General features: G+C 43.7%; 2 protein-coding genes across 2 annotated transcripts in view; both read left to right on the top strand.

The window, feature by feature from the left end:
• Positions 1 to 8,016, top strand: part of LOC123467590 (homeobox protein cut-like) — a gene marked incomplete at its 5' end in the record, with an annotated part of 86,109 nt that extends 78,093 nt beyond the window's left edge. The window contains 6 exon segments of the mRNA XM_045167460.1: positions 388 to 785; positions 1,534 to 2,103; positions 2,105 to 2,321; positions 3,703 to 3,961; positions 4,045 to 4,727; positions 4,838 to 8,016. Of these exon segments, the coding sequence (XP_045023395.1) occupies positions 388 to 785; positions 1,534 to 2,103; positions 2,105 to 2,321; positions 3,703 to 3,961; positions 4,045 to 4,727; positions 4,838 to 6,523 (3,813 nt within the window).
• A 6,422-nt stretch (positions 8,017 to 14,438) lies between these two features.
• On the top strand, positions 14,439 to 15,617 carry LOC116930469 (protein CASP). Its single transcript, XM_032937877.2, has 6 exons — positions 14,439 to 14,447; positions 14,534 to 14,700; positions 14,809 to 14,950; positions 15,037 to 15,198; positions 15,357 to 15,502; positions 15,575 to 15,617. Exons 1-6 carry the CDS (start codon positions 14,439 to 14,441, stop codon positions 15,615 to 15,617), a joined length of 669 nt encoding a protein of 222 aa, XP_032793768.2.
• Positions 15,618 to 18,694: the final 3,077 nt, after the last annotated feature.

Raw genomic sequence — 18,694 nt, 5'->3', positions numbered from 1 at the left:
AGAGTGTGTGGGCGGAGGCCTTGCGCTCGGCTCGGCCACCGCGAAAGAAAACGAGCACGTCGGGACATTAAATGGACCGTTTCGCTCGTTGCGCCAGCGTTGCGCGCACCCCTCCCTCGCATTAAAAATGAAATATTTCGCTGGTGAGCAGCACATCCCCTCCGTTCGAAAGAGGAGAAAGAAAGAAAGAAAAAAAAATGAGCTCAAACGCGAGCAGCTTGTTCTCAATTCCAAAACATTTCCAGATGGCTATTCAAATAGCTTAGTTGATAGCGTGTTATGCCGATGACGTCTATCCATATGTGTGTAATCATCTCTGTTTTGTTATTATTTTCCTAACACATTTTATTTTATTTTTGTATTTATTTCTCGTTTGATTTCCGGTAGACGCCATCACCCGGCCCGAAAGTGGAACCGATATGCCCATCGGCTGGAGCCAATGCCACACCAACGTCTAGTGCCACTACCACCACTACCACCCCCACCTCTTCGTCTAGCCATCACCACCACCACAACAACAACAACAATAGTAGCAGCAGTGCTAATCTGTTGTTGCAACAACAACAACAACAGCAACGTCGCGGACGCAAACCAGATCACGACGATATCTCGCAAGAGCAAGTACTGCGCATCTATCACGACGAACTGGCCAAAATGATGTCGGCAGGCTCGTCGACCGCATTCAATCCAGCCGCTTTTAATCCGGCCCACCTATCCGGATTATCTGCCCTGGCAGCTGGAGGCGGACCCAGAGCCATGGCATCCAATCTCCGCGACTACAATAGGTACGTTGCTTTATGACAATCGGCAGAAGAAGAAAACAAAACAATAAAGTCAATCAAAAATCAAAATTTGCATAAAGACAAGAAAAACAAAAGGGAAGTAACGAAATGCTGCTAGAGAAATGATTATCCATTGAAAAAAAAATAAAAACACAAAACAGAAATAGGGATGGTGTGTGACCAGAGTGATTTACAATGACCCGACATTCGTGTCGGCTGATCGTTCATCACTTTGGCGTCCATTTCAACGGATGACAGTTAAAAACAAAAGGAAAACGGGGAGAAAGAGACTCTGCTACTACGAAGCTTTCGACTCATTATTTTATTTTATTTTTTCCTTAATGGCGCAACAAGCAACACGCTTCACCGCTCTCTCTTTCAATTTTCGGGGGGGTTTTGTTTCTTGGTTATCCGTTTTGTTCTTGTTCATCCGCCGACGGGCGTTTCGTACACCCCCGTGCGAATTCAGCAAACAAAACACACACACACACACACACACACACAAAAAGTAATAATAAAACGAAAAACAACTAAACCCTCCCACATAAAAAAGAAAACAAAATCTGCATTCTTATGTACGCAAACAGCTCGTCGACTGAAAATAGAAGTGTCTCGGAATGTATCCCGAACGATTGGGATTTTTATTTCTTCTTAAATTTTCGAGACACACAAAAGAAAAGAAACATGAAAAGTGGTGACTGACCGAACTTGTTTTCTTGTTTTGCGTCTTGTTTTTGTTTTGTTTCCTTAGATCGTACACTAGCGCACTCTTTGAGCGGACACCCGAAGAGATCCGCATGGCTCTCGATGTTTACCAACAGGAGCTCAACCGGTTGATGCAGCCGCCGACGTCATCGAACGCCACCAATGCGACGACGACGGCGACAGCCACAACGGCAGCCGCTGGCCATTTGACATCGACGCCCGTCGGCAGCGCCGGAAGCCAACATCAATCGACGACAAGCATAAGCGGACACGTGAGCAATGGTTTCCCTCAAGACCTGTCGCTACCCAAAAGCGCCACGGGGGCCGGAAGCGTGCGGAGCGACGAGGAAAGCTCGGAGCGGGACGTGGGCAAAATGAGATCAGCTGTCGGCTCGGCTGCCAACAACAAATCGTTGCTGCTCACGCCGGGCGAGAATGGCGAACGGAGTAGGAGCGTCGCTGGAGAGACGGCCAGCAGCAATTTAGCGCACAGTTCGTCGAAATCGACGGACAATGCCATGGGCCTCTACATGCCTCATTCGCTGCACAACATTCTTCGGCCGTCTTCCAGCCTGTCGCCGGACGAATCCAGTACGGCGACGACAGGAGCCGCCGGGAAGTGGCGCTGCCGGTGCGGGTGTGACGGCTGCAAATGGCGGCGTAGCTTCGCCGTTGCAGCGCATCGCGTCCATCACCAACTCGTTGATGTCGCAGCCGGCCAATCCTACGCTGCCGCAGGTGACGCAACGACCGATGAAAGCCATCTTGCCTCCCATCACTCAGCAACAGTTTGACACCTACCAGAACCTCAACACGGAGGACATCGTCAAAAAGGTAAATATCATCTACCACCTCTTTTTTTTTTTATTATTATCATTTCCTCTCTTCATTGTTACATCCGGTGCGTCGTTTCTCATTTACCATCCACTCCCCCGTCGATACTTGTCAAAACTGACGCAACAAAACACCATGTGCGTTCATACCCGCACGAAATTAAACTCAGCTTGCGGGCATTTTCCCCGTTAACCGAACACGAGTTATGCCAATCAATAAACTCATTAAAGACCCACCGAGTGTGGCAGGAGGGGGGCGATGAGGGTTTCGATAGTCTCACGTTGAGTATGCCAAGATTTTCAACGCGCGCGCTAAAATTGTGACGTCTTGATCGCCCGGAACGTTGGGTTCGGTTGCAGCGCATTGTTCGGGTATCGGAGTAGCAACTTGTGAGTAGCGCGCTATGGGAAGCGTAACGCCGCACAACAATGGCAGCACACTAGACGAAGAGTTACGGTACTGTTTGCTATTTTGGGGGTTTATAGTTTACAATGCTGCCCCGTCTTCTGAAATGCACGCACAATAACTTCAGCAACGGTTACTTCTTCTTTTTTTCCTTTTTAGTTCAGTTTTTACAAATAGTGTTGGCTTTGTTTCGCTACCCCCTTAGCGCCAATTCGCCCGTTGGCGTACACGGGAGCCAGGTGAATCCAACAGACGCGGCGACGTCGAGTCTATTGTCTCTTTCTGGCCGTAGCTAATTGAAAATACCTGGAAGGAGTTTAGAGCAACTCAAAACTCGCGCTCCATCTCCCTTCCATCTAACCGACCTCCTACCGGCGTGCATTCAAGGAAACCTTGCGACTTGTTGTTGTTGTTGTTGCTGCACCGTGAACGCACACCACCCCCTCAAATCCCTTGTCTTTTAAGTTTTATCTCTTGTAAATGTATCTGTTGGAGTTTTGTGTGCAAATAGGCGAGCCACAAGTCACGATACTCTCTCTGTATTCTCTTGTGCAGTGCCCCCACTTTGCCCTCCCGCTTCCCATTCTTCGTCTTTTTTCTTCATTATTATTTATTTTTTTGTGGTGGTGGACCGGATCAATTGTTCCCTTGCAATTCAAAAGAGAAATAACCGTTCAAAAAAAAAAGCTTTGAATGAACCCCTTTTCCCTCTCTGCCCTCCTTTGGGTGCGTTTTGCACCTGCTATTCTCCTTTCTCCGCGTTCACTTTCACTTCGGGACAACGCTCTCCCGTTTGCGTAATTTATCTATTTCAATACCGACGCGAACACACACGGATTGAATTGCATCCGCACACAATAGCAGGAAGTGTGGGTGGGGGTTAAGGGGGGAAGGGGCAATAGTGTGGACTTGCCGCAAATGCCGTTAGAATTAGCGAATTGATTTGAAATCTAATTTTTTTGTTCCGATTGTTTAGGTGAAAGAACAGCTGAGCCAGTATTCTATTAGCCAGCGATTGTTTGGCGAGTCGGTGCTGGGCCTCTCTCAGGGATCCGTGTCGGACCTGCTGGCCAGGCCTAAACCGTGGCACATGCTGACTCAGAAAGGGCGTGAACCGTTCATCCGGATGAAAATCTTCTTGGAAGACGAGAACGCCGTCCACAAGTTGGTGGCGTCTCAGTACAAAATCGCACCGGAGAAACTGATGCGGACGGGCGGCTATTCCGGATCGTCACGTAAGTTTCAAGTTCTCCATTCCGAACTCGGAAATTCTCGTTGAGCACGTCCTGATTAATGTCCTGTCGTTTCGTTGAAACAGAATCAGCTTTGAAGAACTCGGTGGCCAAGATGATGACACCCACATCAATGCCGGCCACGTCGCCGGCCATGTCGGCCAGCGGCAATTCGACTGGAGGTATGGATTTGTCGCCAAATAGCCTCGCCCATTCGGCCATGGCTCTGCACGGCCTCAGAGGCCCCACCAGCGCCCTCGCATCGCTGACACACGGAGCTGGAATGGATTTGAATTCGTCCCTTTCCGGACGGACGAGTCCCATCCCGACTGGGTTGACTTATGGCGCCACGTTGGCGCATTTCATGTCTGCCCAGTCGAGCCTCAATCAGCGCAACCTCGCGTCCCATATGGCGCAACAGCACCAACAGCACCAACAACAACAACAACAACTGCATCCATCTCCAGTTCTGGTCAAGAGCGAAAAGAATTCCGGCTCTGCTTGCGTCAGCAAATCGTTGTCCAGCACTCAGCTGGGCGGCCATAATAACAATAGCACTAGTAACGGTATGACGCCCAGTCCGATGGACGACAATTCGACCCCATCAGCCGGCCACGGTTTATCCGGATCAGGAATTCCGACCTTGGCGGCCTATTCACTTCCGGCGCACAGCGTCTACGAGCTGGCGGCGTTGACGCAAGAGCTCGACACCCAGGGAATGACGACCAAGATCAAAGAAGTCCTCCTGGCCAATAATATCGGACAAAAGGTACATTATTATTATTTATTTATTTTTTCATTGACCTTACATCCTTCCTCCGTGTTTCTCTGCTCAAATCTAAATGAATTTATTGATTCAACATTCAATTGTTTGTATAGATCTTTGGCGAGGCTGTGCTGGGCTTGTCGCAAGGCTCCGTCTCTGAATTGCTGTCCAAGCCGAAACCGTGGCACATGTTGAGCATCAAGGGCCGAGAGCCGTTCATCCGCATGCAACTGTGGCTGAGCGACCCGCGCAATATCGAACACATCCAGCGATTGAAGACGGAACGACGGGAGGCCGGCAAGCGCCGACGCGATCTGGGATTCCCGATGAGCGCTGCCGATACGGCCGGACCCAATTCCAACGCTTCGAGCAATACCAATTCGTTCATGGGCGGCGATAATTCGAGCAACGATGGCTCGATGGGCGGAAGCCCGTCTCCTTACAGCGGCAATGCGAACCACCACCATCAAGCGACGTCGTTGACGACGGGCGCTGGCGCTTCGCTGTCGTCGTCGTCGCCGTCGCCGGCCAAGAAGCAGCGCATACTCTTCTCTGACCAGCAGAAGGAAGCGCTCAAGTTGGCCTTCAGTTTGGACCCGTACCCGAGCACATCGGTGATGGAATTTCTGGCCCAAGAGCTCAACCTGTCCACTCGGACCATCACCAACTGGTTCCACAACCACCGCATGCGCCTCAAGCAACAGCAGTCCAACTCTTTGGATTGCCCCGCCAAGGAAGAGATCTCGTCATCCGCTTCGCCGGCCGCCATGGTCAACGGTGGCCGTGAAAGTTCGGGCCAGTTTGATCCCATCCACTTCCGGCTGCTCTTCCATCAGCGTCTGTTTGAAATGCAAGTGGCTGCGGGCGAGGACGCTTCAGGACACGCCGCCGCCGCCGCCGCCACAGGTGGTAGCGGTAGCGGTGGTCATCACCCTGGCGCCGGCGCCGGTGGTATGAATTTACCCGCCTCATTGGCCGGCCTGCCGCCCCAGTTGGCGGGCAATTTGAACATGATGGCGTCGCTCGGTATGCCCTACCCGTTCTACGCCACTGGCATGTTGTCGCAATTTTGTATGGGACTGGGCAACCCGTCGCCGGACATGGCGCCCGGCGCCGAGGGACTCGATTTGACGTTGGCCAGGCAACGCGTTGCCGCCCTCGCTCAGAGCGATTCGGAAGCCGAAGAAAGCGATTGCGAGTCAGACACGTCCAGCCGGACGGGGCCGACGACAGCGCAGCACAGACGTGACGGACGACCCCCTGCCAAGATGGCCAGTCCCTTAATGACGGCCATGGCTGCGGTGAAGACGGCGGCTGGCAATCACCTGAGCATGTCGTCTCAAGAGGAGCCGGCCGCGCAGGCGGCCAGATCGTCTCGTCGCAGCCGCAAACCTGCCGCTCCTCAGTGGGTCAATCCGCACTGGCAACAGAATTCGGCCACCCGCGAACGCGACCGTTTAGAATCGGAAGACGGCCGTGACAGTAGCGAAGAGCGTGACAAGAAGAAAGCCAAACTGTTGTCTTCTCGCTTTCATCACAGTGTCGATGCCAATTTGAATAATTTCGTTGAGACGGACGCTAAAACGGCCGGCGGTCAAAGTTCGGCCGATGACGATAAATACGACAACGACGAGGACGAAGACGATGAGGAAGACGAGTCGGCCAGCAACAAATTCAACCATCGGCACATTACTAGCCCGTCTCGTCGGTCGTCACCTTCCCCATCGCCCTCCTCCGATGAGGACAAGATGGACGACGATCAGGAAGCCAAAGATGATGATAACAACGAACATTCTTAACCCCATCTCAATGGCGAGACACTTTCGGTCTGCTGTGGTTATAGTGTGCGTGTGTGTTTAGTGAAGCGATGGCCACACAGCCAGTTGGAAGCTGAACTTGTACGTCTAGACGTTTCTGTGCTCCATCGCCTTTCTCATCACGCAAACTGCTGCACTCCCCCCTTTCCTCCACCTCCTCCTTCTTCAGTGTCTCCCGTTTATCTAATGTGGGAAAAAGAGAAAGAGAGAGAGAGAGAGGACAAAACGTTACAACACAGCCGAAATGGGGTTGGATTCTTTAAAGAAAAGAAGAAAAAAAATCGTTTTTAAATAATTTATATTTAAAAGTTTTTTTAGTCAGAGCAAATTCCGCTCTCAAAACAGATAAGGAGACAAAAATCGATATGCGCTGACCGAATGCATGCGTGTGTATGCCTGTTTGTTGTTATTATAAATATGATTATTATATAATTCAGTTGTTTGGTAGGCATTTTTGCGGGAAGGATTAATTTTTTTTTTCTTTTTTACGTGTGTGATAATCGGCGATTAATTTTTAGCCGAACGCAGGTCTCGTCAAAGTGCCACTTGGTGGTCAGAACGGACAGACGGGAATGGGTGGCGAAAAGGGCTGCTGAATAATTAAAAAAAAAAAATTAACAAATAAAAATGGGGACAAAGTTTATTAGCCACCGAATTTATTCAAAGAATGGAAACAAAGCAAAAAAAAATAAATAAATAAATACGTACGCTGTTATCTATAGGATGAGCAATTTCCTTCCTCCTTTGTCTTTCTCCCCTTAACGTCTATCCAAAAAGAAAAGTCCTCCCCAGAAAGAGTGGGGGAGGGGGGAGGATGCGTGACATTTGCTTCGTGTTAACGTTCGTTACCAGTTCCTCTTCTTACGACGCCAGTCTTTTATTTTTTTCGATCCTATTTTATATCTCTTTTTATTTTTTTATTTACTCGGTTGCTCCCGTTCCATTCGTATGTAGTTGACACCAACATACACACACCCATCCGGTGTAGGGGCGCATCAAAAAAAGTTTTGTCGCCCGCCTATTTTGCATTGATTGCGGCAAAAAAAAAAAAACTAACAAACAAAACAAGAGAAACAGATACAAAAGTAAGAGCTCGCGTACGTGCGCGTGTGTTTATGTTTCATTCCTTCCTTCCCCCTTTTTTTTTTTCCCACCGGGATTTCTTATTAACCAATTAAATTATTTGAGAAAAGATAAGGGAAAAGTTAAAGAAAATTTAAATGCGGGGAATAGAAGTTTCTTGTACTCGTCTACTCATCCGACTCCAAAGATGTCGTCTTCTTTTTTTGTTTGTTTGCTCCCGATTTTTTACTTGTTAGATGTTGTGTGAAGGGGATTAGTTTTCTTTTACGTCTTCCTCAATTCGTAACGAGAAATAAGACGAAAGAGCAGCTTTCCATTTGGTTTTATTTTTCCCGCTTCTTAATCCGTTCTGACCTCCAATTTTTGTTCTTCTTTTTTCTTTTTTTTTTTTTTACATAATTGATGAAATCGCAAAGGTCTCTAAATCGTAACAATGGCCCAGTGAAGTGCGTGTGTGTTTACAATTTTCTTTTCTTAATTACATTGCGATGGTTTGTTTTTTTCCTTTCTATCTAACCCATTACAGTAGGAAATGGGATGGGATGAGAAACGAAACTTAAAAAAAAAAAATAAATAAAATTTAAAAAAACAAAAAAAAAGGTTTAAGTAAATATAAAAACTTGTCCGGTATTAAATCTCTCGGTTCGTTTGTTGGTTTTTTTTTCAGTTTCGTGCCGATAAAAGCTGTAATTTTCTTGCTTCTCTTCTGCTATTATCGTCTGTTTAATGGTTTCATTACCGCACAGGTGAAAATGAATTTCGTTATTCATTTTGTTTACGTTCTCCATTTTTAAAACGTATGCATGTTGGTCTAGCGCGCCATAGGAATTGTGTCCCTTTTTTTTGCCAGAGATGAATCATTTTAAAACTGTAGTAGTTAAGTTTGAAACAAACAAATTTGCATACCCAGACAGAAAGGTTGAAAAAAAATTGCATTTGTCGATGTAAATAGATGATTTTTTTTTTTGTTTAAATTGTCACAGCCCCCGATATATATTTATACATATATCCGGTCCCATCCGAAAAAAAACAAAAAAACTCTGCCCTTTCCCCCTTTTTAACCTCAATTTTTGAAAAACGGGCTGGGATGTCGATGTTTAAGGGTGGGAGAGTATTAATTATTTTCGGCTGTGTACGTTCGTTTTCTCTCTTCCCGCAAAACCCGCCCCTCGAATATTTCTCCCGTCTCATTCTGCCCATATCCCCCCGATGATTGTAACTATATATTTTTCTGACTTATCACAATTGATGTAATCGCCCTCGTATGCAGAGCGTATTTGGAGGAAAGGTTGTTGATTTCTTTTTTTTTCTTTTCAATGTTTTATTTTTTTTTGTTTGTTTTTTGAAGGGAAAATAAGGAAATCAGTTTTTATTATTTTTTATTTTCGGCGTTTCGTCTTTCTCCCTGTGGGCCTCCTCGTCTAATGTTCGTTCAAGTATTCGTGCGTGATGCCAGCCTCTGTGTGCGTGTGTGCGTTCTATAATATAGAAACAAAAGAAAATCGTCTTTTTTTTTTTTTTTTTTAGATATTCCTCGTGCAACATAACTGTTGAAAGACTGGGAAAAAGCAACAGAGTGTTTTGCTCTTATTTCTCGGCTGTGTACCGTCTTTTGTTTTATTCCTCCCTCAAGCCTAAACTTGAAATCTGTTTAGTTGTGTCATTTTTTTTTTTTTTTAAAGAAGAAACAGATTTAGAGTAAGGCTAAGAAAGACAACCGAATGTTGTCTGTGTGTGCGTGTTCTCCTTTTGATTCATTCGCCCGCAAATAAGTGGCGAATTCGTGTGTGATGCCATGGCCAATCCCCGTGATGAGTTCATCCAATACTTCTACGGTCTCCCTCTTTTCCTGCAAACCCATTCTTCTTGCTCGTTCCTTGCTCGCAACGCACGTTTGCCACTCGCTAATCGAATCCCGCACACAGGAAACACACATGTAAAATCCCTCCCGATTCCCTATTCTCTTCCCTGTCCCTCTCTCAAGATTTTGCATTGTGGTAGCGTAAAAAAAACGTGTCCGACCTGCGAGTCTTTTGATGAAACAGCGGGAAAAGAAGAAAATAATTTTTTTTTTTTTTTTTTATGTTGGGTTTTCTGCTTATTGCGTGAATTTTTCTGCCCGGCAGGTCTCGATTATTATTTTTTCTTTTCAATGTTTCATTCTTTCTTGCCCCTTGCAAATTTGTTTTCTTCGATTTCGTGTTTGTCGTTTTTCACGATGACGCAATGAAAAACAAACCAACCCAAATCTTCCAAATTCCACATAACAAAGTAGAAAAGAAAAACAAAGGAAGAAAAAGAAATTGTGTGTTTCATTTATTGTACATAACTACAATTCATTTGAATTGGGTAAAACAAAACAGACGGGCATAAAAACAAAAGGCGCAAAACACTAGACGGGATTTAATTCTGTTTCTTATTTTGAAACAACTGTTTTAACCTTTTGATTTGATTCCCCACGCCCCTTTCAATCTTTTCCCCTCAGCACACGGACTGACTGCCCCTTGTGTTTCTGTCACATAATCGTTTCTGTCCTTTCGTCCAGAAAGCACAGAATTTGAATGGAAGAAAATACAAACAAAACAAAAAACCGAAGATGTGTTCTCGAAAACGAACCATCCCATCTGTATAATCTCGTTTTTCCATGGCCTTATATATAAAATTTCTTTGACAAAACACAAAAAAGGAAATCTTTTTTTCTTCTTTCTTTTGTTTTTTTTTTTTATTCTCTCGTTCTTTTTCTTCTTTTCTTCTTATTTCCATCTTTTAACTTGCCCTTTCTTTCATCTCTCTATCTCTTGTCTGTTTCTCTCGACTCTCCACCTCCTCCAGTGTATATGTATGTTTTGTCACCTTGTTTGTTCAATCGTGTGTCGATCCCCCCCCTCCTCTCCTCGCCACTGGCCCTGTTGTCTTCTTTCCCGTTTTCCTCCGGGAAAGGAAAAGAAAGAAAGAAAAAAAAGGGAAGGAAGTAACAGAAAAGACGATTTCTGATCTTTTGCTGTGTATATTTCCCGATTTTTTTTTTTATTAGGGGGCCATCCCCACCCACGACCTCTCTCCAATATCTTGTTCGATTTCTGAAACTTATTGATTGACATTTTTTGATCGCGTTTTTGATTTTCCTTGGATATTTCAATCATTACACTTGTTCCATACGCTGACACGTTCGTTTCATTTCTCATTCATCTTCTTCTACTAACACGGCCATAGATATTAAGCGCACTTAACCCAATTCATTTAGAAACCTTCAACTGTCTTGTTTCTGATTTTGTATTTAATTCTCTCTATTCAATAAAACATTTTTTTTTTTTTTGCACGCAGGCAAAACAGGACAACTGTCGACCGAGAATGTCAGCCTTCAATCCGAGGTGAAATCGCAACGGGAACTGATTGAGCAGCTCGAATCGGATGTTAGCAGCCTTCAACATTTATCGACCCTGAATCGCGGTGAAGCCGAGGTATGCCATTAGTTTATGCCGTTTTTTTTTTTTTAATTTACATCAATTCTCTTGTTTTATCCGATTGGTATATAATAGTCGTCTGTAGGACTTGCGTTGCATGTGAAGATTTGCCATATATCGACAGAAAAGGTTCCCTTTGAAAAGATTGATCAAATGCTAGGGAGGGGGGCGGATTACACTGACACCCCGCTCTCTAAAGGCTCAAAGTGGGGAGTCGGTTATTGATATAGATTGAGCCGAGTCGAAAATGATTCCACTACTTGCACGGGACATTTAAAGTTTTCTCATTCTCAACTCTCGTTTGGCTCCTTTCTCTATCAATATCACTCCAGTCGTCTCCTATCAACTCCCAAGTGTCGTGTAACTTGATCGCTCGATGATGGCCTTCTATATAGCGCCATCCTCGACAGCTATCATGCAACGCCCTGTCAAAATTCGATCCGTAGGCATAAATTAACGCAGACGGAGCCGTCAGGTATATAGATGTGTACTTGTACCATATAAACTCCATGGCTCCCTCCCCTTTTCACAATTTTCTTCTTTCCCCTCAATTGCATCGATCGCGGGCCCCGCGTTCCGTGTCGCCCCCCCCCCCTTTTTTCCTCATCCTTTGGGATGAGGCAGAAAAAAATGGTGTTTCAATGTATGAACAGATCTTTTTTTTTCCGCGTTCACATTTAAAATGTGATGAGAAGCGACTCGCGATCGGGATCATCGTCGTGCCGCTATTGCGTTCGAGTCAGTCAGTCATAACGTCGACGATCCGTAATGGAAGAAAACATTTCATAACGCGATAGAGGGAGGTATAAGAGGTTGAGCTGATGCTTTGAACCGGAGGTGATGTGCCGGTCGTGACAGAATCGACTTAACGAAGTGCCAAGAGAGCGAGTTCTGATTGTGATAGACAGGACCCAACAGAACGGAACTCTACGATTGATGACATTTCACTAAAAGGCGGGCGAGAAGGGCAGCACACCGAACGACTTCGAGTCCCGGGATTCAGTTGGTTTTTTTTTTTTTTTATTTTATTTTCCAGTTGACTCGGGTCAAGGCAAATAAAGGAGATTAGCTCCGGGCCTCAGTGCCGCATGGATGCTTTCTCCCATCCAAACGCGGCATCTTAGGGCTTTATTGAAATTATTTCTTGATTATTTTCGGTAAATGCGCCATCGATTCGATGTCAGCGCGGGACTTTCACTTCTTACATAATCCAACATGTCGCTAGTCAGGGGATGCTTTCTTTTCGATTTTATTTCGTACCCAACGGCTGCAAACGTTTTGAATTAAAAATAACAGTTTCTTTCAATTTGTGCAAGTTTTTGCTCCTCGTTTTTCCTTGCGGGAATTTCCATCCGTCGTCATCGCTGCGATCACCAAGTTATTTCGCTTAGTGGGGAGTTTGAGAAGTCAGCATCCCGTGCATATTTATAGGAAGAGGAACTCGGGTCGGGCGATGACTCGCGAGGATTCGAAACACATCCGAACTGGAGGCAAACACAAGAAAAACAGGAAAACATTCTTTCTAGCAGCTGGATTTTCGATCGGATCACGATACTTTCTTTTCTTTTCCTCCATGTTAGTGGATAATAGAGAATGCCGTCAGAATATAGACAGAGAGATATGAAGTAAGTTTGAGAGAACGAAACAAGAAAAATCAATAACTATACTTTTTAGACGTACTATTCGGATAAATGTATGTATATTTACTATATACTGTACTACTGTATATAGTTTATTGAGCTTTAGATACACGTATCCGCCATCGATATACAGAGGCTAAGCGCGTGCCTTCTTTGCTGTTCTCTCGTTCCCTTTTCCCTTCTATTCCCTCATCCGGGGTAGCTCTATGTGTTTGCTCATGGGAATCAGCCGGGTTTCAATTATTTAAATGTGGTTATCCTTACTTATGCAAAACGATCCAACTTCAAAAGGCAGCTTCCTGTCGGGGAGTTTCATTTTTTTTTTCTCCCGTTCTTCTATTCTTTTTGCTCGGCTTATATTTCTTTTATTCTTTCGATAGATGTATACAATTCTAGTTTTTTTGGTTAGATGCTCTAGTTAAAAGTCCCTCTTCTGGCTGTGCAGTACATACATCCGTATAAAGGATACATACCGCAGGGTTTCGATACATACAAATACTATAAACAGTACATAGAGACTCCACTGCCCAAAGTCCTCCTCACGCCCCCTTAAATCTATGAAGTTATATCTATATATTTAATGCGGATAGGCAGCGTCTTTTTTTTTTTTTCTGTGGAAGTAGAAACTAAAAAAAAAATGACTGGACTGCGCTCGTATAGCTGACTCACGCGCGAGCTCATACTCGTCAATAAATCAGGATGTTGAGAACCTATCTTCAAAGTATATGCACTGCCAGAGCAAACCGAGTTACCGCCGCCAGTGAAAACCATTCCGCGGATCCCGTCGGTCTGTTACAGTCCCGGCCGTCCTCATTCCTTCAATTGGCTCACTCCTGCCACCCATCACTTGCGTTGCTACACGCCGCTATCACTTTCCTATAGAAATATATATACGTACACTCTTTGGCCGCCTTCTATAGCTGTGCAGCCCACTCCAGACAGCAATGCAATTATGTAAAATTTTAAGTCTCCTTGAATGTGATGCCACTGCCGCGTCTGGTTGGCTGCGCCGCTGCTTCTATTCGTTCATCGCCACGGCCGCTACAGAAACTTACCGACTCCGCGTGACCACTTAGAACGAATGTTCTTAATCACGGATAGCATGGCAAGTTCTATCTAAAGAGAAGAAAAAGAAAAATACGGGAGAGGGGAGCGAGCTCGGGGAGCGAGGGAAACTGGTGGTGGTGGCATGTAATTACATTTGGACGATAATCATCCGACATGTGGGTGCAAATTTCGACGCCAGCCAGTGGATTTCAACGTTTATTGGAGCTTGTGATGCGACACGTATGAATTCCTCTTGCGCAATGATGACGACCGACTCCTCCTAGTCCTGTACAAACCAGCTGTACAGAATGGATTGATTGCAATGGCCGCGTCAATTGGACGAGAGCACAGGACATCCTGCCGCTGCGTATGCCAGGCTTGATTGGTCATTTTATATGAAAGGGGAAAAGATCACACTCGGACATTAATTTTTACATTTCGGTAATCACATCTTGTCGTTTCAATTCAGTTCTTTCATAAATCCATGCAGGAATATGAGAGAAGACGGCGAACGGGGGGAGGGAGAATCGGATCCGGCGCCCGCAACGCCATTTGCTTCCCTTAATGAAGGTCGTAAAAAGAAATAGAACTCCCCAGGATTTTATTAGTGTCACCGTATTTGGTTAACTAGACCCATAAATTGAGTTGGCGAATAATAACGTTATGGAATCGGTTAGGGAGAAGTGAAATATGCATCTTGTTCAACTCCGTTAATATTCATAAACCAAGTGATTTGATTTGTTTTGAAACCATTGCAGGGCCAAGCGAATGCCAATGATTGGGTAGCTGAAGCTGTCAAGGATGTTAACATGTTGGGCAGAAGCTCGTCGGCCGGGATGTCACCGGTCTCCGGTGGATTGCATAGCGACTCGGAAACAGCCATCACTTTGCTTCCAATCTTGCAGGCTCAACGTGAAAGATTCAGGTAAATGGCGTTTGAATCTCAACCAATAATTCAAAGCATTTACTTTCAGCATGTTCGACTTCATTGATCGACACTTGAAATATATATTTCTATCATTTATCCAAAAAGGCAACGTAACCAAGAATTAGAGGCGCAAAATCTGGAACAGCAGCAGCAGATGGCGATACTGCACAGTGAGGTCGAACGCCTTCGCACCGATAATGTGGCCCTTTACGAGAAAGTTCGCTTCCTCCAAAGCTATTCCGGTCAGGTACGGGCGTTTCCTTAAAAACGTGATAGATTTTGCGTGTATTATTAGAATTTTTCACACACATTTTGTTTGCTTTCTGCTGATAGCGTGCTACCAAGAATACCGGTATTGGAATAAGTTCCGAAACAGAGGAACTCTACGAACGCCAATACGAGGACCGTCTGGATCCGTTTGCCTCGTTCTCTCGTAGAGAACGTCAACGTAAATTGGCTCAACTGGGCCCATTTGAGCGCATCACTTACTCGATGGTACGTGAAATATACAGCAAGCATCGAATTCCCAAACGTTCGACAAATAACGAGAAATTGACTCCCATCGTGGCTCCCCAGCCCTCTCTTTCCAGCCTTCTAGTTTCTTTTTCTCTTTTTTTTTTTTTTGAAAGTAATTCTCTATCGACGATTTACAGGGACAAATGATCCTATCAAGTCGCGCAGCTCGCACTGCTGGTGTCATCTACTTTTCCGTTCTACATCTGCTCGTCTTTCTCGTCCTCTACCGTCTGGCCTATACGGAAACCTGCCACAGAGATATGGCTGCCGAGTGTGCTCAAAAGTAGCCCTAATCAATAATATATCAATGTCAATTAACGCTTTCTTATTGTTTTTCTTCAAATTTTTCTCCTAGGTATGATGATCATATGCTAGAAGCGCATGGTTTACACAACTGAAAAAGATCAAACACTTCAAAAACACAAGGCGATGAGAAAAAACCGCCGCAATTATACTTTTCTTTTCATTCTTTTTACGCTAATGTTTACAGCCATTGCGCTGCTACGGTGAAGGCAATACATAATCGTTTTGGTGAACGAAGCAAAAGAAGATATTTTGCAACACTATAGTTCGTTAGGTGTTTGGTTTTTAAAAAGTAAATCGTAAAATTTTGAATTGGAATTCGATTAAACATTACCTTTTACAACTTAATTCAAAGGCGGGGTTCCAAATAAAATATTAATTTTCCGGTTAATGATATAGTTTTTGATTAAAATGCAATCAAAGTGGTAAGTACTTTTACAACTGAAAATCTTAAGTTCAAACCCCATCCGAATTATAAGGTTTACTTCATTCGTTGAATATGTATTCTAGATTGCCGGAGAAATAGGACCCAGACAAATAGGACCCGGAGAAATAGGACCCAAAAAAAGGCCATGGAGAACTTATCTAAGCCTAAAAGAGATGATCCACCAGAACAAGGGGGCAAACTGTCGTAAGGCATAAACCACGTGCGAGATCACATTCAAAGAAAGAAACACTTTTATCAACTATTATCGAAAGCAAACAAAAAAAAGTCGGTACTTTCTTATTACAGATAGCGTACATTGATAATAATACCGCAATTTCCATCCTGAAATCTGCTAACAGCTGCAAGGAACACTTTGAAACTTCTATCATGGTATAAAAATTCAAACACCTTAATGTAACAGTCCAAAAGGGGTAGTCCCATAAGAGCCTACGTTAAAGTACGCCCTCTAGTTACACACCCGGCCAGAGTTGCCGATAGTTGACGATTCCAATTTTCGTCCCATTTTCGCAGTCGACGGCTCTGGCCTCTGGGAAGTACGCGTACCATGTTCCTATACCATGCTTTAAGTTTCAATCCTTGCTTAATCCCGTCAAACTCGTGTTTTTATATTTCCATTTGAATAAATATTACCATTCTTTGTGATATTTTAATTAATGATCATCATTTTAAATAATATATTGATGCTAGAAATGCAAGCGTGAAGCAAAATAAATACTCAGCAAAATAAATACTCAGCAAATTTTATTTAAGTCGATCTTGTCATTTTTTGTGTGTGCTTCAGGTACGAGCCTGCTTCCATCTGATATAGCTTCTGAATGAAATGCAAAATATTTAAAAAAAAATGGACTCTCACAAGGTAATGTCTTTCGGCCAAACGTACCAGACGCAGCAGGGGCTTGCGAGAGAAGGGAGGCGAGTGAGGGATCCCTCTGCTATCCCCCCTTTGTATCCTTCCTTTGTTTATGCACCTCAAATAACAATTAATGTAATTCACGGCGAGGCCTCTAACCAACCCCCTATGGACTTCTACTGTCCTGACTGTGGTTGCATTTACGAAGATCCCTTCTTCGATAATGCAACCCAGAATCCGCATTTCGAGGATGTGCGGTATCCCCCCCAGAAACATTCGCAGAGATGTGAATCGTGAAACACCAAGAAACATTCGCAGAGATGCGGGTAGAAACTTGGCCCCTAAAGACAACCAGAACAATAGGCCTAATGAAGAAGCACCCGACGAAACTGGCGATACGCTGTACACGCTCCACCAATGACTAAATTGAAATCAGCGTTTAATTTCCATTATGCCGTCTGATTTTTGAAGAATTTCCAGAGATGTCGTTTTTGGCCCATTTTGACAAAAGTGGGAAGGCTATACCCTTCCCACTTTTCCATTTTTGGCCAAATTTCAAATTTGGCTTAAAATACATGATTTAGATTCAGAATTGAATGAAAATCACGGAAATCAGGTTTATTTTTCTATTGGTCTTATAGTTTTTCATTTACATGTTAAAAACCATAAAGGAAGTTGGTGCGCTAACAGAACAGTTTTCATTAATTTTTTAAACGGCTAGTCTAAAGAGAAAACCAATGACTAAATCAAAATCAGCGTTTAATTTCGATTATACCGTCTGATTTTTGGAGAATTTCAAGAGATGTCGTTTTTGGCCCATTTTGATAAAAGTTGGAAGGCTATACCCTTCCCACTTTTCCATTTTTGGCCAAATTTCAAATTTGGCTTAAAATACATGATTTAGATTCAAAACTGAATGAAAATCACGGAAATCAGGTTCATTTTTCTACTGGTCTTATAGGTTTTCATTTACATGTGAAAAACCATAAATGAAGTTGGTGCGCTAACAGAACTGTTTTCGTTAATTTTATAAACGGCTAGTCTAAAGAGAAAACCAATGACTAAATTGAAATCAGCGTTCAATTTCCATTATGCCGTCTGATTTTTGGAGAATTTCAAGAGATGTCGTTTTTGGCCCATTTTGACAAAAGTGGGAAGGCTATACCCTTCCCACTTTTTCATTTTTGGCCAAATTTCAAATTTGGCTTAAAATACATGATTTAGATTCAGAATTGAATGAAAATCACGGAAATCAGGTTTATTTTTCTATTGGTCTTATAGTTTTTCATTTACATGTTAAAAACCATAAATGAAGTTGGTGCGCTAACGGAACTGTTTTCGTTAATTTTTTTAACGGCTAGTCTGAAGAGAAAACCAATGTCTAAATCGAAATCAGCGTTCAATTTCGATTATGCTGTCTGATTTTTGAAGAATTTCAAGAGATGTCATTTTTGGCCGATTTTGACAAAAGTGGAAAGGCTATACCCTTCCCACTTTTTCATTTTTGGCCAAATTTCAAATTTGGCTTAAAATACATGATATAGATTCAGAATTGAATAAAAATCACGGAAATAAGGTTTATTTTTCTATTGGTTTTATAGTTTTTCATTTACATGTTAAAAACCATAAATGAAGTTGGTGCGCTAACGGAACTGTTTTCGTTAATTTTTTTAACGGCTAGTCTGAAGAGAAAACCAATGTCTAAATCGAAATCAGCGTTCAATTTCGATTATGCTGTCTGATTTTTGAAGAATTTCAAGAGATGTCATTTTTGGCCGATTTTGACAAAAGTGGAAAGGCTATACCCTTCCCACTTTTTCATTTTTGGCCAAATTTCAAATTTGGCTTAATATACATGATTTAGATTCAGAATT

This window comes from Daphnia magna, unplaced genomic scaffold, assembly GCF_020631705.1.
Source record: "Daphnia magna isolate NIES unplaced genomic scaffold, ASM2063170v1.1 Dm_contigs200, whole genome shotgun sequence".
Taxonomy (NCBI): domain Eukaryota; kingdom Metazoa; phylum Arthropoda; class Branchiopoda; order Diplostraca; family Daphniidae; genus Daphnia; species Daphnia magna.
Note: the sequence above shows the minus strand (reverse complement) of the source record. Positions and strands in the feature narration are given on the sequence as shown.

Bases quoted from the DNA above. Each gene is read 5' to 3' on its own strand.
- LOC116930469 (XM_032937877.2), top strand. The intron at 14,951-15,036 runs GTACGGGCGTTT...TTCTGCTGATAG, and splicing joins TCCAAAGCTATTCCGGTCAG to CGTGCTACCAAGAATACCGG. The intron at 15,199-15,356 runs GTACGTGAAATA...GACGATTTACAG, and splicing joins AGCGCATCACTTACTCGATG to GGACAAATGATCCTATCAAG.